The sequence below is a fragment of the Pseudopipra pipra genome, chromosome 9 (genome assembly GCF_036250125.1).
Source record: "Pseudopipra pipra isolate bDixPip1 chromosome 9, bDixPip1.hap1, whole genome shotgun sequence".
NCBI classification, from domain to species: Eukaryota; Metazoa; Chordata; class Aves; order Passeriformes; family Pipridae; genus Pseudopipra; species Pseudopipra pipra.
The window spans coordinates 30732785-30749750 of NC_087557.1; the positions used below are offsets into that span (position 1 = coordinate 30732785).

General features: G+C 39.4%; 1 protein-coding gene across 35 annotated transcripts in view; it reads left to right on the forward strand.

Moving 5' to 3' along the window:
* ADGRL2 (adhesion G protein-coupled receptor L2) overlaps window positions 1–16966 on the forward strand; it is a 173123-nt gene that overhangs the window by 138059 nt on the left and 18098 nt on the right. For 28 of the 35 annotated variants that reach the window (XM_064663867.1, XM_064663869.1, XM_064663866.1 and 25 more), the window contains 10 exons: window positions 475–578; window positions 1419–1604; window positions 3221–3259; window positions 6115–6298; window positions 8017–8139; window positions 8408–8613; window positions 9700–9873; window positions 10938–11147; window positions 12109–12329; window positions 13607–13673. In XM_064663867.1, the coding sequence (XP_064519937.1) occupies window positions 475–578; window positions 1419–1604; window positions 3221–3259; window positions 6115–6298; window positions 8017–8139; window positions 8408–8613; window positions 9700–9873; window positions 10938–11147; window positions 12109–12329; window positions 13607–13673 (1514 nt within the window). The remainder of the gene's footprint in view (window positions 1–474; window positions 579–1418; window positions 1605–3220; window positions 3260–6114; window positions 6299–8016; window positions 8140–8407; window positions 8614–9699; window positions 9874–10937; window positions 11148–12108; window positions 12330–13606; window positions 13674–16966) is intronic. The other 7 variants (XM_064663876.1, XM_064663879.1, XM_064663889.1 and 4 more) reach the window with 1 other exon arrangement.

Sequence of the window (16966 nt, forward strand, 5' to 3'; positions counted from 1 at the left end):
GTTTTTTTAATCTCAGGCTGTTTGTCACATGATTTTTTGGTTACTTGGAGAGTGCAGTCTCTACTGGCAGCAGTCAGTGGTCAGTCTGCAAACGTCATTTGAGCGTAGCTGCAGAATTACCTTGTGCTTGCACTTTTGAGAATCCAGGTCAAATTTTAGGGCACTGCTTGAGGACTGTTGTGAAATACGCTTACAGCTGCCTTTCTCATTATTAGCTCCCCTCTGGCTGAGCTCCAGGAAAAATCAAGGGCTTTTTGTTTGTTTGCAGAAAACGTCTGGTACTTTTCACTGACTTTTTTCGTTGCTCTTTGTAATCGACGTTATTTCCTTTCGTTTTTGTCAATTATTGTCAACTACTACCATTTAGCAGCATTCAGAATTTAGCATTGTTTAGGAGCACAGTGTAGCCAATTTCCTGAATTGCGTGCAGAAAAATGGTTTCCCTTTCACTGTAGTTTTCTACATCTGTTGTAGGAACTGCCTCGTATCTCTGCGTGGTCTTAACGGGAATGTGGAACCCCAAAGGCCCTGATCTTAGCAACTGTACCTCACACTGGGTAAATCAGCTGGCTCAGAAGGTTGGTTGAAACCTTTTAATCTAGTGTACGCTGGTGATTAAAGATTTTAACTCTGAGCATTAATAATTCAGTTTGTTGAAGCTGTGTTTGTTACTCTGTGTTCCTTTAAAGCAGAAGGAGTTGTGTGTGCTCCAAGTGCACAGCACTGGCCAGCAGTTGGGTTCATGTGCATGTTTTGGCGTGCCCTCCCTCTGAGTTCTGTAATTGAATCTGTGATTACACGTTCTCATCACTATTGAAAACAAAGTAGCTTTGCTGATGGTCAAAAACCAAACGCAATGTTTGCTTGATAAATCAAACACTGTAAGTCAAACAGCAAAACCTGTGGTATGCAGCAAGGGGTTTTGTTCAGTCAAAATTACACTGTAATGAATAGATTTTTGTCTGAGTGCATTGATAACAGTATGATTAGAGTGCAGAACCACTTTCTGTGTTTTCCCTCCCTACTGAGATTTACAAAGTTTCTGAAAACTGAATAATTTGTTGTCAATACCAAGCTACTTGACTTTTGAATGCCTCAAGCACGGGTATGAACAAATAGATTTCTTACTGTCTGATAATGGCAGTAAAATAAAAGTGAGGATGAATAGCAGATCTAGCCCAGAAGTCCCAGTCAGATTTCTGGTTTTGATGGCTGTTAAGAACTGCTTTTGTGTGTCATGGATCTAAGAACCTTTAATCTTCTGAGATAAAGAGAACGTTATTGGTCTCAATTAGTTACAGATTTCAATGTATGTGCAAATGGTTATTTCACCACAACAAAGGTACACAAGGAATTGGAATTAGGAGCCTCAAGCAGAACAAGGGACCCTGCTGAGATAATATAAATTGTCATTTCAGATCAGAAGTGGGGAAAATGCTGCTAGTCTGGCCAATGAACTGGCTAAACACACCAAAGGCCCAGTGTTTGCTGGCGATGTGAGTTCCTCAGTGAGGCTGATGGAACAGCTCGTGGACATTTTGGATGCTCAACTCCAGGAACTACGGCCCAGTGAAAAGGACTCTGCTGGAAGGAGTTATAACAAGGTACACACCTCCCATCACCTCCTCCTGCTGGGATAACCATTACCCTTGGGCTTTGTGTTCTTTTCCTTTCAGAAATATTAATCTGTACTTTGTTCCTGCGTGCGTGTGGTTCTGGAATAAGCATATGAGGGAAAACAGCAGTAAATACACGGCAGAAAGTTGCAATTACCTTCTTTAGGGAATAAGATATAATTCACAATAGCTGACTGGTCCTAAAATACATAGCTGTGTCCGTATTAAAATCTGGAATGCATTATAACTAGTGTGAGGGAAATGAGTATCAGCTCTCAGAAATTCTGTAACAAGTCAGCGTGTTTATCCAGTGATCCTTTTAACCCTGAACGTGTAATAAAATCAGTGGGATTCTGCATAGATGCAGGGTTTTATTTTGATCTGAACTTTCTGCAGAATAATAGCACTTTCTTAGCCTTTTAAAGACACCGACATGACTTAAAATTGATCTTTATAAAAATGCTTTCATACACATATCTAAAACATATCTAAATTCATGTTTTCTCTGGCGTGATGTTCCAAGAAACATTGCAGAGAAAATGTATGTCTTTGTGGTTTAAATGGAAATTGCAAGTGTTGTTACCTTTCCTCTTTTTCTCAGAGGAAATGCTGTGTTTCTCAGCCTCTGCCTTGTGTCAGCCGAGTCAGCAACCCACAAACAAAGTTTTTTTCATCCTCCTTTAGAGAGAGATGCACTCCCCTGTTATTTTGGCAATAGTTTTATTTACAGTTTCTAACTGCCCTCCAAATAGTTTTCCCAGAGACAGATCAAGTGCCCACACAGGGATTTCCTCCTTTGGCCTTTTCATACAAATCCCACTCTTTGGACAAAAGGTATCTGGACACCCGTGTAAGGGTTGCTGTGCTGGTTCTGGCTAGGATGGAGTTAATGTTCTTCACAGTGGCTCCTACGGGGCTATGCCTTGGGTTTGTGGTGAACACCTGCTGATAGTGCAGAGATGTTTTGGTTTTGCTGGGCAGCCCTTGCCCAGCCCTGTTCTCACACTGCCATGCTGGCAGGGAAGTTGGGGGTACGTGGGAAACTGGGAGGGGACACCCCAGGACAGCTGAGCCCAGCTCACCAAAGGGATGTTCCATCCCCTGTGGCATCCTGCTCCCTATGTAAAGCTGCTGGGGATTAGGAAGAAGAGGGGGACATCAGGAGTTGTGGTGTTTGCCTTCCCCCATAACAGTTGTGATGGAGCCCAGCTTTCCTGGGCTGGCTGAACACCTGCCTGCCCCTGGGAAGCAGTGAATTCCTTGGTTTGCTCTGCTTGCATGGCTGGCTTTTGTTTTACCTGTTGAACTGCCTTTATCTCAACTGTGAGTTTTCTCACTCCTACCCTTGTGATTCTTCCCCCCACAGTGCTGGTGAGGGAATGAGCGAGGACTGTGTGGGACTTGCCAGCTGGGCTTAAACCACAGTTGGGGAAAAATGTTTCCTGTGTGATGTTTTTTTTTGTAGTCATTGTGGACAGAAACTAGATTACTGTCCAGGCTGTAGTTCAAAACCGCGATTTGAAAAAACAGAGTATTTTTTTTTCCTATTCTGAAGCTTTCCAGAATCTGTCTAACTTCTGATTTTTTTTTTCCTTACTAAAAAGCTCCAAAAACGAGAGAAGACATGCAGGGCTTACCTTAAGGTATCTCTCCTGTGCTGTCACCCTGCTTTCTCCCTGCTTCAGCAACCTGCCACGCTTTATCATCTTGCTGCATGATCCTATGTATTTCAGTCTTTGATAAATGTGTATTGTGCCCCATATCAACTTTACAAATGTTGGCTTTGCACAGGTATAACAATCAGAAAAAAAAATTTACCATCAAAGTTTATACGTCTTTTACCTCAACTTGTTTGAAACAAAAAGAGCAGAAAGGGTTATTTTCTGAATTGGAAATAACATCTATCTCATAATAAAACCTTGGGTAGGGGAAAAAGCTGGCAATTTAAAGAAATTACTTCATCTTGGTAGAATTTTATATCAAAGACTGTTTAGAGTTAATTTGCTTGTGTGAAAAATGTACTTTATATAGCTTGCTTTGTTCTTTGTGTATCCTTTTACCTAGTAAAATCACTCTTTCTTACAGTTTTAAGAATTGTTACAATTCAATGACTTCAGGATAAAATGCAAAGACAAACATTTCTGTAACTTCACGAGTAAAATGTCTGCCATGTGTCCCATTAACCAGGCTCTATGGAAGGCATGTCACACATTGCTCCCTAATTTCCAGTTCCTTTCATCAGCTGTAGAATGGTTGTCTGTACTGGCCAACTCCTTCTCTGCTGTACAGTGCCAGTAATGCCACTTCACCCCTGTGAAGGAGAGAAAACAGCCCTGGAACACATACATGTGTCTGGCTCTGAAAAATTATATTGCACATTTTTTCAAAACTTCTGAAATACTGATTTTTACTTGTACCCTTTGAGATGTAAGAATGATTTTTGAAAAGAACTTTGAAATACTTTGCAACATAATAAAATTAATTAAGATTGTTATTGAAGAGAGATTTCTCTGTACAGGGCACTTCTGTCTTTTATCCTAAAGCCCTGGAAGTGGATGGGAGATGTCCAGTTGTGCAGAAATTTGACAAAAAGAGGCAAAGATCTGGAGAGAAAATAGCTTCTCAAATAATAATTGTAATATTTTTTTATTAGAAAATATTTTTAATACTAAAGGGAAATGCAGCAGATATGGTTTGAGTGGAGTGGGTTTGTGTGGTTCCCTTTCATTAGTAAATGGGATTGGGAGAAGAGCTGTGTCACAGGGGCCAGGGTTCTTTCCCACCATCCACTTGCCTCTGTCTGAGAGGAGAAGCACCTCAGAAATATTACTGGGCAGGTGATCATTTTCCACAAGAAAAATGCAGGGTTAGGTTACGCCCTAATAAATGAAATAGTGTCACATTAATGAACATCCCCCATCAGCACAGTGTGGTGATACATGAGAATCCCCAGCACAACCTGCATTTCCAACCGGTGTCATTTTCTGTAGGTCTCAAATGGGCTTCTCTGCTTAGATAAGACTAATAAACCTCTTGAAATTACAAATCAAAAGCTGACTTACACTATGCAAATGAAGCAAGTTCCCACTTTGTGACAGAGGATTCATTTGTACCTCAGATTAGAGGCTCCAATCTGTATTTCTTGGTGACTAATGAATCTGGCCTCTGCAGACCAATTTCTGTTCCACTCTAGTTAATGGCTGCAGCAGGATCAGTGTGAGCATTTTGACTATTCTGTCTCCCATTAGAGAAAGAAAAAAGGCTTTAATGCCACTTCGAAGTATCTTCCACCTGCCAGGAAGGTCATGGTGGCTCACAGTGCAGACAGAAAGAGGATATTAAAATGGATTAGGCTAATTAATCTTGCTCTGACAATAGCCTTGACCAACTTTTTGTATTCGTTTGTTTGCACGATGTGGTATTTCCAGACCGACATCTTTCTGTTTGTACAATGTCTTCTGTTTCCATTTCCAGTGCTTTTAAATTGATCAAACAAATCATATATATGCTTAATGACACATTATGAGTAGGTAAATGGGACAGAGTAAACAGGGTGTTCCAGCAATGCATGGTGTACTCAATGCACAGCTACATTATGCATTAATGTAAAAGCCTGCCTTCAATTGATTAACTGATTACTCTGATTGGATTATTTTGTAAAAATAATGTAATCATGTCACTGAATTATTCCTCTTCCTTCTTTATTGTTACTTTATATGCAGCTTAACGAACCTTAAAACGTGATAGAGTTGTTACAAGTAAAACTTTTTAAAGTGGCAGTTTTTTTCGGCTTTCCAGTTTTGCCTTCCCCGATAACAGGCACAGTCAGTGGACATCTTGTTTGCTCTATTGATTTCCTTTTCTGACTGACCTTTGTGCAGGAATGGGAGCTGGTAATCTTTTTAAGTATCTATGAACAGGTACAGGAACAGGAGGGGGAGTGAGAGTGGCCAGGGCTAATTTATATCCACTGAGTCAGCTTCATTGCATGCCTCCTGTAATAAAGGAGGCAGTTTGTCAGAGACAAGGAGTTTATAGTGCTGGGGCTGCATTAGCTGGCCTCAGTTTCCAGAGGAGGAGTATTGTCATTTTAGCTAAACTGCAGAATGCTAATTTTGGCATTAGTATTTTTAAATAGAAGTTATACGTTTTGACATTAACTTTAAGATGAAAGCTCCAGGCAAAACTTCTGGCATTTATTTTTACATTTTTTCAGCACATTAATAATACCATCTTTATATCTGGCACAAAACAAGTCAAATCTGCATGTTTACCACTTAGAGACCACACAATGCTAGTGGCTAACTGCACTTCTATTCATGCTAATCCAAGGAGAGGATGGAAAATATTTTACTGTTGAAAATTGTGTTCTAGTGCCATTAAATCACAGTAAATCATTCTGACAGTTAAGTATTATAATTGTCACCAGATAACATTGGAAATATTCCCCAGCTGCCTAGGGCAATCAGACCTAATGATAGTTTTGTAATGAATGCAGGCAATTGTGGATACAGTGGACAACCTGCTCAGGCCTGAAGCTCTGGAGTCCTGGAAGGACATGAATTCTTCAGAGCAAGCCCATGCAGCCACAATGTTACTTGATACATTAGAAGAAGGGGCTTTTGTTTTGGCTGATAATCTTCTAGAACCAACCAGAGTCTCAATGCCCACAGAAAACATTGGTGAGTAAACTTCTTTTCTAGCAGAAATTCAAGTGCTCTGCGTTGCTTTACAAAATGAGGGAAAAATACTCCAGGCAGCAACATAACCCTCTGAAGCTGAGCTGCACAACATTTAGTGGAAAAGGGAATGCTCCACAGTGACATTCTTCTTCAGTGTCATTAATACAGTATAAAATGGAAAGCAGTTGATGTTGCAAAGTTGATTTACCCCTGAAAAATCATTAGCAGAACGCATGGATGTGAAGAGTGCTTAAATGGCAGAGTATGGATTTTTGAGGCAACTGCTTTCTGTAGAGCTGCAGAAAATGCTTTTCTGTTATATATAAAATGTTCCTAATGAATTTAAATTACTTTTTTTGCAACGTACTGTGCCAGTTAAATATTTTAGGTAGTCAGAACATAGGCCAAATGTTTATAATAAACATGACTGCCTTCAGGTAAAAATGTGTTCAGTGAACTACATCTCCCATAATGCAGAATAGCTATGCTTCGGAGACTGCAAAGGAGCTGAAGATAGTTGGAACCTAATTTAGAATTTGAGTGGTGACAGAGAAATGAAGGGGTTTGGTATTAGAGATGTGCAAATATTGTTACGCAGGATGTGCTAAAGCAAAAATCATTGCTATGCATAAAATTAAAATTCCTTCGACTTATTACAGAGATTAATGTTGTCTCAGTGAGGTACGAGGAACCTGAAAGTCTGCTAATGTGCAGAGTACCGAGACAGAGACTTGGAGGAGAGTGCAGAAATTAGACTTTTCACGTTTCGGTGTCTGCATATTTGTAACTGTAGAAGATGACTCTGCCTAGTTTTTAATTGAGTAGGAGGATACTGGGGAAGGGTTTTACAGTCCCTTATCAGAGCTGTCTTCGAGTCACAGTAACACATCACCAGTGCCATGCAGGACATACACATGTGTGGCCTAGAGAAAGAGAAGTCATTCCCTAATTTCACACCTTTTGTCAGTCTAGTTCACACCTGTAGTTAGACCAGTTTAATATAACACACATTTTGTCAACCAGTTGTCCACTCTCACCTATATGATTTTATCCATCCAAAGGAATCCAGTGTTTGATGGCAATCCCACAAAAGTTTCCCAATATACAGTGTGTTATAAAACTAATACCTAAGTACAGTCAAGTGGAATCTGATTTTTCATTTTGTTTTTTAGCAGAACTAATAAAATGGTTTCCTATAAACCTTTATACAGAATTACATTTAGGAAAAAAATTAGAAATTATTTTTAGCTATGAATACTGATTTTGCTAGATGCACAGCTTAACTATTCTTAGGTATTCTTTGCTGACTCTTTAAAAAACTCTTTATATATAAATCAATACTTAAAGTTCTAAATTTGTCAGCAGGAGATACTGCATAGACATTAGTATCTTCAAAACTAGCATTTTTCTGCAATGTGTGTGTGGTATTTTGAAGTGGATGTTTTGGGGGCACAAACTAGGAGGAGGTTTGATATGGTGTTATCACTATTAAAGTGCTGTCATTTTAGCAGTGTGCACTAGATTTAGTTAAAGAAGCTAGCTGTGTGTGATTGAAACATGCAGTACAAATCTGCCTTACAGACAGCAGTGTGAGAAAACTAAATAAAGAGTGGGGGGAAAGATTGTCATCTGGCATATTGCAATCTGGCCAAGAGACTTTCTCTGCGTTCTCCTTTTCTGACACTTTTTTTTTTTTTCTCCTCCTCTGGTCTGCTTAGTTTTGGATGTTGCAGTGCTCATTACTGAGGGCCAGGTGCAGGACTTGAAATTTCCTCAGGGCAGTAAAGGAGGCAACTCGATTCAGCTCTCGGCGAGCACCGTGAAGCAGAACAGCAGGAACGGTGAGTCCTGGGCACGGAGCACTGAAACCCCATTAACTTCTGCACAGCCTGCTTACCTCCCCTGGTTAAAATACCCAAACAAAGCACAACGAAACCGCTCTGTGGCGTTTTCTCAAAGACCAGGAGTGCCTGGTCGTCGTTCTTCAAATCCACAGCCTAAAAAAGCCTCTCTGTTTACCGGTGCTTGATCGGCGGTTCACTGGAGTGCAGGTTGCTGCCTCTCTGTAGGACTCCGCGGCACGATGATGGGATTCCTTGTCTTTTGTAGGATCAGCAAAGCTGGTTTTCATCATCTACAAAAGCCTGGGCCGTTTCCTCAGCACCGAGAACGCCACCATAAAGCTGGGCAGCGACCTGGCCGGGCGGAACAGCACCATCGCCGTCAACTCGCACGTCATCGCCGCCTCCATCAACAAGGAGTCGAGCAGGGTGTACCTCACCGACCCCGTGCACTTCACACTGGAGCACATCGACGTGAGTCACGCTAACGAGTTAATGGGAAGGTCATAAAAGCAGCAAGGGAGAAAAGCCATGCGGGAAAAACAACCCCTTTTTTTTTCCATTTGAATTTTAAATGTTGGACTGGGTCGGAGACGCAAGTCGAGTTAAGTCTGTGAACATAAAATTAAATGAGCCTGGTTCAGTGATTATTAGAACTTAAGTGTATTCTTAATGAAAGCTAATTCAGTAATCAGCATGAAAATGTAAATGACTAATTTGTTTCTAACTGAAAATTAACTCTTACCTTAGTAGCAGGGTTGAAAATAACTGTTAAGATTCTTGATAGCCACAATTTTTATTGACACTTTTGACTTTCAACATTCCTTTTGGACCACGTTATGGATGCCTATTCAAATTCTTGAAATTGCATTTATTCAGTGAAGAATAAAGTACGATCTCTTGGTTTGTTATACTTTAAATTTACATTTATTTTCTTCATGGCATTTTATCTGATGTGTTTCTTTGCTCGTAACTTTGGCCCTTTCTGTTTTCATGTCTCACATGAGGAAAGTAAATAATCACTACTGTGATGGAGAAGATATGGTTGGATTTTCCTCTCAATTTGTCTCCTTTTATAAATCTGTTTTGATTGTTTTTCATCAAAACAGATAGGCATTGAGGAGTGAACTTTTTCCTGATATCTGTTCACATGACTTCGGCCTGACCAAAGGTCACAATCAAAAGAAAAAGACCCTGTTTTCAAGTTGTCAATTACAGGAAAAATATCTTCAGAATAAATTCACAGTCCTAATTTTCCAGAAAGCAAGAATGACTATAATGTACCATCCATGCATAAAATCGTAAGATGGAAATTGTAATTGTTTAAAATTGAGTCTACAGTAATTGAGACTACACTTTAGAGTGCTTCGGACTATAAAGTCCCTTTTAAACTGGATGTCTTCCTTGTGCAACACAGTCCACAGTTTTGCTGATGAAAAACTTTATTGTCCGAAACATGCGAAGTTTAATCTAAATTACCCTTTACACGTATTAAACGATTGTTATTGCCATCTCAGTGTGTAAAATCCTCATTTCGTGTTATCCTTTTTTTCCTCCCAGCCTGACAATTATTTCAATGCAAATTGCTCCTTCTGGAACTACTCAGAGAGGACTATGATGGGGTACTGGTCAACGCAAGGCTGCAAACTGGTTGACACGAATAAAACTCACACGACGTGTGCTTGCAGCCACCTGACCAACTTTGCAATTCTTATGGCTCGTCGGGAGATTGTGGTAGGTAATGATGCTTCCAGCCACAGGCAGGGAACAAACTTTTAAAAGATTTAGCTTTAAATTGTCAGCAAGATCCAAAATTGCTGAAGTTTCTTTAGTATTTATAGCTCCTATCCACTCTTTCCAAAAGCACTTTGCTTTCTGTAGCACTTTTCTTCCTCATCCATGAAGTTACAAGTAAAATAACAGCAAGAGAATGAAAGGAAGGAGAAGAGTTTTCTACAAGTCATATTTTAAAGTTACTGACCAACCCTACAACCATTTTAAAGACCTCCCCCCAGTCCAGATGGAAAGTGTCTGTAGAGACAGCTGTGCAGGCTGTTCCCTGGAAGCACAGGAGCCAGCTCTCCTTGGAGAGGAAGGTCAAGGAGCTTCCACACTGCTTGTTTAGGTGCCTGTTCATACCCAGAAATGTTGTTGTCTATATAAAGCAGTTACTGGATGTCAGGGGCCCAGAGCATGCAATATTTGCAGGGATATGGGACTTCTCATGCAGCCACTGCATTGGAAAAGGCTTCTGCAAAGACAACCACGGGGACAGAAGTGATTCTGTCATAGCTGAAGCAAGGAACCTTCTTTAGCTGGATGTGAGATTGAAGCCAGAATTACACCTGTAGCATATTCTGCCTTTTATCCTGATCAGTGTGGGTTTGTACATTGCTTTCTTCTCTGCTGTGGAGTTGCATGTCTGTAGGAAAGAACATGTACTCTTACAGCAGATCCCAGGGAAAGCTCTCCCTTCTCTTTGCATCAGAGCCAAGTGACTCTTTAAAAATGTGGTGTCTGCTGTATTTCTGACCAGTTTACAGGGAGACATAGGAAAAGTAAAAATGCTATCTGGTTTGGATAAAATAGTCACATTTTTCTCTCAGACCTGCTCCTTTTCTACTTGGCCTAATCCTGTTTTTCTGGGAAGCTGACCTGAGACTGAGATGTTACTGAGTACATTTTGCCCATCTCATGTAATAAACAAGTTACTTTTCTGGATGCTACCTGTGAAAATAGGTTTTTGTTTATACTCATGAAGAGCCATATTAATTTTCTCCATTCTTGGTTATTTCTAGTACAAAGATGGAGTGCACGAATTGCTCCTCACTGTCATCACCTGGGTGGGAATTGTCATCTCTCTTGTTTGCCTGGCCATCTGCATCTTCACATTCTGTTTTTTCCGTGGCCTGCAAAGCGATCGTAACACTATTCACAAGAACCTTTGTATCAACCTATTCATTGCTGAGTTCATTTTCCTCATAGGCATCGATAAGACAGAGTACAAGGTAAGTTCTCTCCGTGTGTACTGATCTTGTTCTCTGAAATGACTGTTTGAAATGGATCTGAATTAAAACATGACAACACTGACAAGTTTTCAGTGTTCTGACACAGCAAGGCTGAAATAAAAGCTCAGTGTGAAAATAAGACAGACGTACTCATAAACAGTATTTACATCCATCCAAAATATGCTTTTCCTTTTCACTTGAGAAACTCTGACTGTTAATGAAGCAGGTAGTTAGACTTTTGAAAAAGGAGATGAAATTAAATGTTGACGTATTAGGAACACATATGTTTTCTCTATTAATATGTCTTAACAGCTGTTGACTATTTTTTTATGTATATATATTAGCACAGAGCCTTTTGTGTATATTTACAGATGTTTTACACTGCACACTCATGCAGGTATTCTGGCAGTATTGGTGAAAATATTTCTGAAGCGATACATTGGGTTGAAGTTTAATAATTCAGTATAGTTTCATCCAGAATTTGGCCAATGGGGAGAGAATTCAGATTGATTTCTGTTACAACAGTGGAAATTTCCAAATTACAGCAGATAAAAATCTGTGGGCAGCCACTTCATAATTTTAAATAAGCAATATCACATTATGCATCTAGAACCAACTGCTCATGTCAACTGCCAAGTCCTAAAACCATATCAGTTTCAAAATCAAAGAGTTGCTTATAAAATTGGAAAGCCCACTGTATAACTGATGACTGGTGGGTGAGGGTGCAATTTCCTTATTTCCATTCACACTGTTCAGCCGATTTACTCTCTGTAGCTCCTGAACACACAGTAGTGTTTTCAAATGTCCAGCCTATGTTTTCAGGTAGGGAAATTGCTCCTGAGTTTGTGAAAGATTTCTTATAGAAGCATATGCAGTTCTATTTATTGCACACTTTTTAATTGGAGGGGCGATGATGTGGAGGTTTTGTGGTTTATATTCCCATCTCTCTCTTTCTTTGCAGATTGCATGTCCGATATTTGCAGGTCTCTTACACTTTTTCTTCCTGGCAGCCTTTGCCTGGATGTGTCTAGAAGGAGTGCAGCTTTATCTAATGTTAGTAGAAGTATTTGAAAGTGAATATTCTAGAAAGAAGTACTATTATGTTGCTGGCTACCTCTTCCCTGCTACAGTAGTTGGTGTCTCAGCAGCTATTGACTACAAGAGCTACGGAACAGAGAAAGCGTAAGTAATTGCAAGTGACCTGAGTGTTTTTCAAGTGAATAAGTTTTTAAAGCCTATTAGCTGTCAGAGAGACCCTGACAGACTAAAATACCATCTGAAAGCTTTATTGGTAAGAGAATGGCGATGCTGTGCACAAATTACAATCAAGTCTTTTGTAATTCTCGAGGTTCAGGGGATTTGTACTCTGGAGAGACCGATTCTAAATTATGGTCTTTCTTTTAACACAAAAGATTGACCTGAAACAAATTGAAAAAGTAAATAACTTTTTGTCCTCAAATGTATATTAAGTAAAATTTCTCCAAGTATCTGACAAGCCTAACCACCCAGTTTTAAGCTAATGCTTCATTAGATGTCTTTGTTCAGCTGCCCCTCTAGCTAGCTCTCATCCTGAATTATGACAGTACAATATTCCAACCCATATGTTTTATTTTGATAATATTTTATCAGGCGAGTAGAGTGGGATTAAAATTTAGCCACTGCCTTTTATTTACAGAAATACAGATATATATAGGAAGTGACAGAAGGTAGACAGAAAACATTTCTGAGGATCTGAGTTGCTGGAGGCATGAATTTGCCTTTCAGGAGTGTTTATTTTGTCCTTTGATAAAATTAGTTACAGAATGGGAAGATACTGTTGACTACAAGAAAGCTGCTTGATTTTGCTACTGATGAAAGACAAATAAGAGCAATTCATCAGGGAACTGGGCTGTATGAAAAATGAATTGCTAAGTGAAGTTGGCCCTAATAGGTTTACACGTCATTTAGTCTGGTATCTTATGTATTCCTTCTCTACTGTTCAACTCCCAGATGGGGCATTTTATTTATACCATATTGTTTCTCAGCAAAACGTGGCATCTGAACGTTTTCTGTCTCATATTCCTCAGGAGTGAGCACTTCACATGTGATATATAAAGTTAAAAGCAGATTTTGAAGGTTACATGGGAAGCCTGTAAAAAATCCTTACTGATGTTGGTTCATTAGTCCATGATAGCACCTGTCACCAAAACTGACTGCAAGGAGAGAGCTCCTTTTGGTTTTCTTTCTCCTTATACATCACCTGTTCCTGAGGATGTAGTTTCAGGTTCAGTAGTGTTATTGTACAGGGCTCATCAGAAGAGTTTCAGGTTAGGAACTGTCCATGGATTAAGTGGTACTGTGCAATGTTTATCATTTTTTATTGGCAAAATGTTCATTTAAGAAGTATTTTTGCACTTTGCATTTACTGGATGGAGGTGCTAATGCAGCTGTTCACTTTTCATTCTTTTTTTCCATCATAGTTGCTGGCTCCATGTAGATAACTATTTTATCTGGAGTTTCATTGGACCTGTTACCTTTATTATTCTGGTAAGAACTTCGTTTCTTCCTTTCCTTTTAGGTTGCCTCACAGCAAAGTTAATACTATCCTTATTCACAAGGCATTTCATGAAAATGCTTATAAACAATTTGTAATGTGACCAATGGTTACATAAATATTTAGAAAGTTTTAAAGAGTGCTGACCAAATGATTAGTTGTCAGAGCTGTGGTGGCACTTCAGCACAGCCATTTTTTTCCTAATGACTGGAAATCTGAAGGTCGTATTGACATGTGTAGTCATATGAAAAATGAATGAAGTTCTAAACACTGGGTTTTTTAAAAAGGAACCATTGTTATTGCTTTCAATTGAGTCAGTTCTGTACACATTCCAGAATTTAACTGCTAATTATCCAGCATAATTACCTCAAAAGGGTATTCTAATGCACTGGATAATTAAATAAATCTTATATTCCATTTCCTTGTTTTTCTCTGCTGGTTCTGTATCTTTAAAACCTGCCTGTACTTGGGAAATATTGCAGAAGGCTGGTGCTGGGGACACAGCCTATATACACAGAGAGCTTTTCCCATCATTGCTGATAGTTTGGAAGGATGAATTAATTTGTTTTCATGCCCTTGAAAGTTCAAATAGATGCTTGTTTTCCTGCCCTTACACAGTAGGAGAGTTGTGAAATGTTGACAGAATTTCAGTTCCCTTGAATTTCCAAATTCAGAAATTGTACTTTGTCATTATTGGTTTCTCAGCTGAAGCAGAATCATCAGGCATAGTTATGAAATTTCTGACTTTTATAGATCATGTGCCAAACATACTGTTCTGTTTCAGCACTTTTTGTACTTTATGTTACTTCTCATGTGAAAAGAAACCAATACTTTGATTGTGGAAATTTCTGTTAAAAAATATGCCTGGCCAATGTTTTGTAGGTACTTTATTCCTTCCTGGTATCTTCATTATATTGAAATAAGCTTATGTATACTTAGGTTGGATTCACTCTCTATTTATATCAAAGACTGTTTCAATCCTTGAGCAGTCACTTAGGAAAAGAGAGTTGTGCAAATTAGAAGTTGTTAAGAGTTCATTGGCATATTTTCAAATACATGGGCGTAGATGCCAAAACTTATGTGTGTATGAGTTGAATTAGAAAAATTACAGGGTTTGTAAGATTTAAGTATAGACCATAATAATTGTACAGAATTTATTCTAAATACATTCAAATTAAATCATGTCTCAGAATGATGGGGATTCTTCTTTTAATTAAACCTACAGTTGCAATTGAAAGATAGACTTAGTATTTTCAGTATGGTAGAGGATATTTTTCAACACGAGGTTGTTTCTCGCAGGTGTTGTAATTATTACTAGAAAATTGTTCTGAGTTTCATGCCAGTTCAGTCACCTCAGGTCTGATCGTGTGGTGATAATTTTGCTTTTTGTGTCTCGCTCCTTATGTTATTGGTACTGGGAGTATTTTGCTAAGTCACCTCTCTTTCTCTCCCTTGCTCTACAATAACATTTCACATGGGAAGCTTTGGGCTTTGCTGACGGCTTTTTCACTTCCTCATAACCAGGTCAGAGTGAGAATAGAGGTGAAGGACATTTAATCATATTGACCATGTACAGACATAGTTCACTATTATTTACTGGCCATGACATTATTATCCTCCAGCAAATCATTTGGACTGAGACGCAAAAGGCCTTTGGGAGCAGTATTCCCAACTTCAAAAATATGAAACAGCAGGTAACAATCACAGCACAGTTCCTGGGAGTAATTCTTCTCTGGCAATTGCTTTGCCCTCTAATCGTCCCAACTGAGAAAGCAAGAGAGACCAGAGGAGGAAGTGTGAGAAGTGTAATGGCTGAAAAATAATATGTCATGTGCAGTGTAACTGAAGAGCTATATTTGTAGTGTAGCTTACTGAGGGTCAGTAGCATGGGAGAATTTCACCTTGGTAAGCTTTTTAACATGTTGCTCAAATCACTTTTACGTTTCTCAGTTTAATAGTACTGTCAGTGCACAGCAACTCTTTTTTGACAGTATTGCTTTCTACTTCAGTTCACAATTTTTTTCTCTGAGTTATAAGAATTTGTACTTGTGTGTGTGTGTGCGTGTACATTTTTGCACTAAATGAGGATGGGAAGTATGAGTGGGGAGTATGAAGTTCCTCAGTACGCCTTGTGAAGAACTTTCAACTTCCCTGTTTCCATAGCCTGTCATGCCTTTGGGCACCAGGGTTATTATATCGATGAGAAAAGAGCATGGAAGTAATGAGCGGTGGGAAACCATTAGTATGCCTGAAATGATTTAATGAAAGCTTGGATCATGATACGTCAGGAGCTGTTCTTATCATTTGGACAGCTCCATCTGCATCTTCAATAATTAATTCAGTTCAGTAAGAGTTCAGTGTGCACACTCATTCAGAAGCCTTCAGAGAGCCCCTCTCTCGCCGCCCGCCCCAGAGAGGAACAGGCTGAGAGCAGAGAGCTGGAGATGCAGGAGCAGCTTTAGAGCTGCATTTGCCAGGTAACAAAAGCTCCGGGGAGCTCAGAAAGGGTCAGAACATGTGCAGTTCAGCTGGGTCACTGCAGAGTGCCGTTCCTGCTCTCCTGTCTCATCGGATCCGTGTCAGCACCGCGGGCTCTGCGCGAGGAATTTTAAGCCTCTGAGCTCGGGCGGACGTGATTCCATTGAGCAGGTTCATGGCTAGAAAACAAACAGTGCACCTCTGTCAGCTCTGGGCAGGAGAGCCTGAGTGTTCTCACTGCTGTGTAGATCCAGATTCATTCATATCCGAGGAATGGGTGATGTTGGTTTGACTTTAATTTAGGCACAACCGGTGCAGTTTGCTTCTCACAGCATATCAGTCTACCAGTGGTTGTGTAGGCAAAGATCACATTTCATTAACATAGGAAATATGAAATGTTTTCACTCAGGTTGCAGTATTACTTATCAAAGTCAGGGATGTACAGGTGCACACATAACCTGGCTCCACACATGAAAATGGACTGTGTCTGGAACCTTATTTTTATAAATAATAAATGTTTATCTTTCTGTAGTAGACACTTGATAAATGGTATTTATGTATAACTCACAGGGGGAAATTTATCATAATTATTGCAAAATCTAGCTTTATTTCAGGACTAATTCATTGTACCTGCAACTAATTCCAATCCATTAGTCTGCTGTGCAGGTTATTACATTCACTTTTTTAAAAAAGGTAATTTGACTTGAAGACACTCTCTCTCTCAAAATTACGTGGGTTTCAGAGGCCAGAAAAGACAAATTTCCTACTTATACCATCTTTCATGTCCAGTACCTTCTGATTTCCAGAT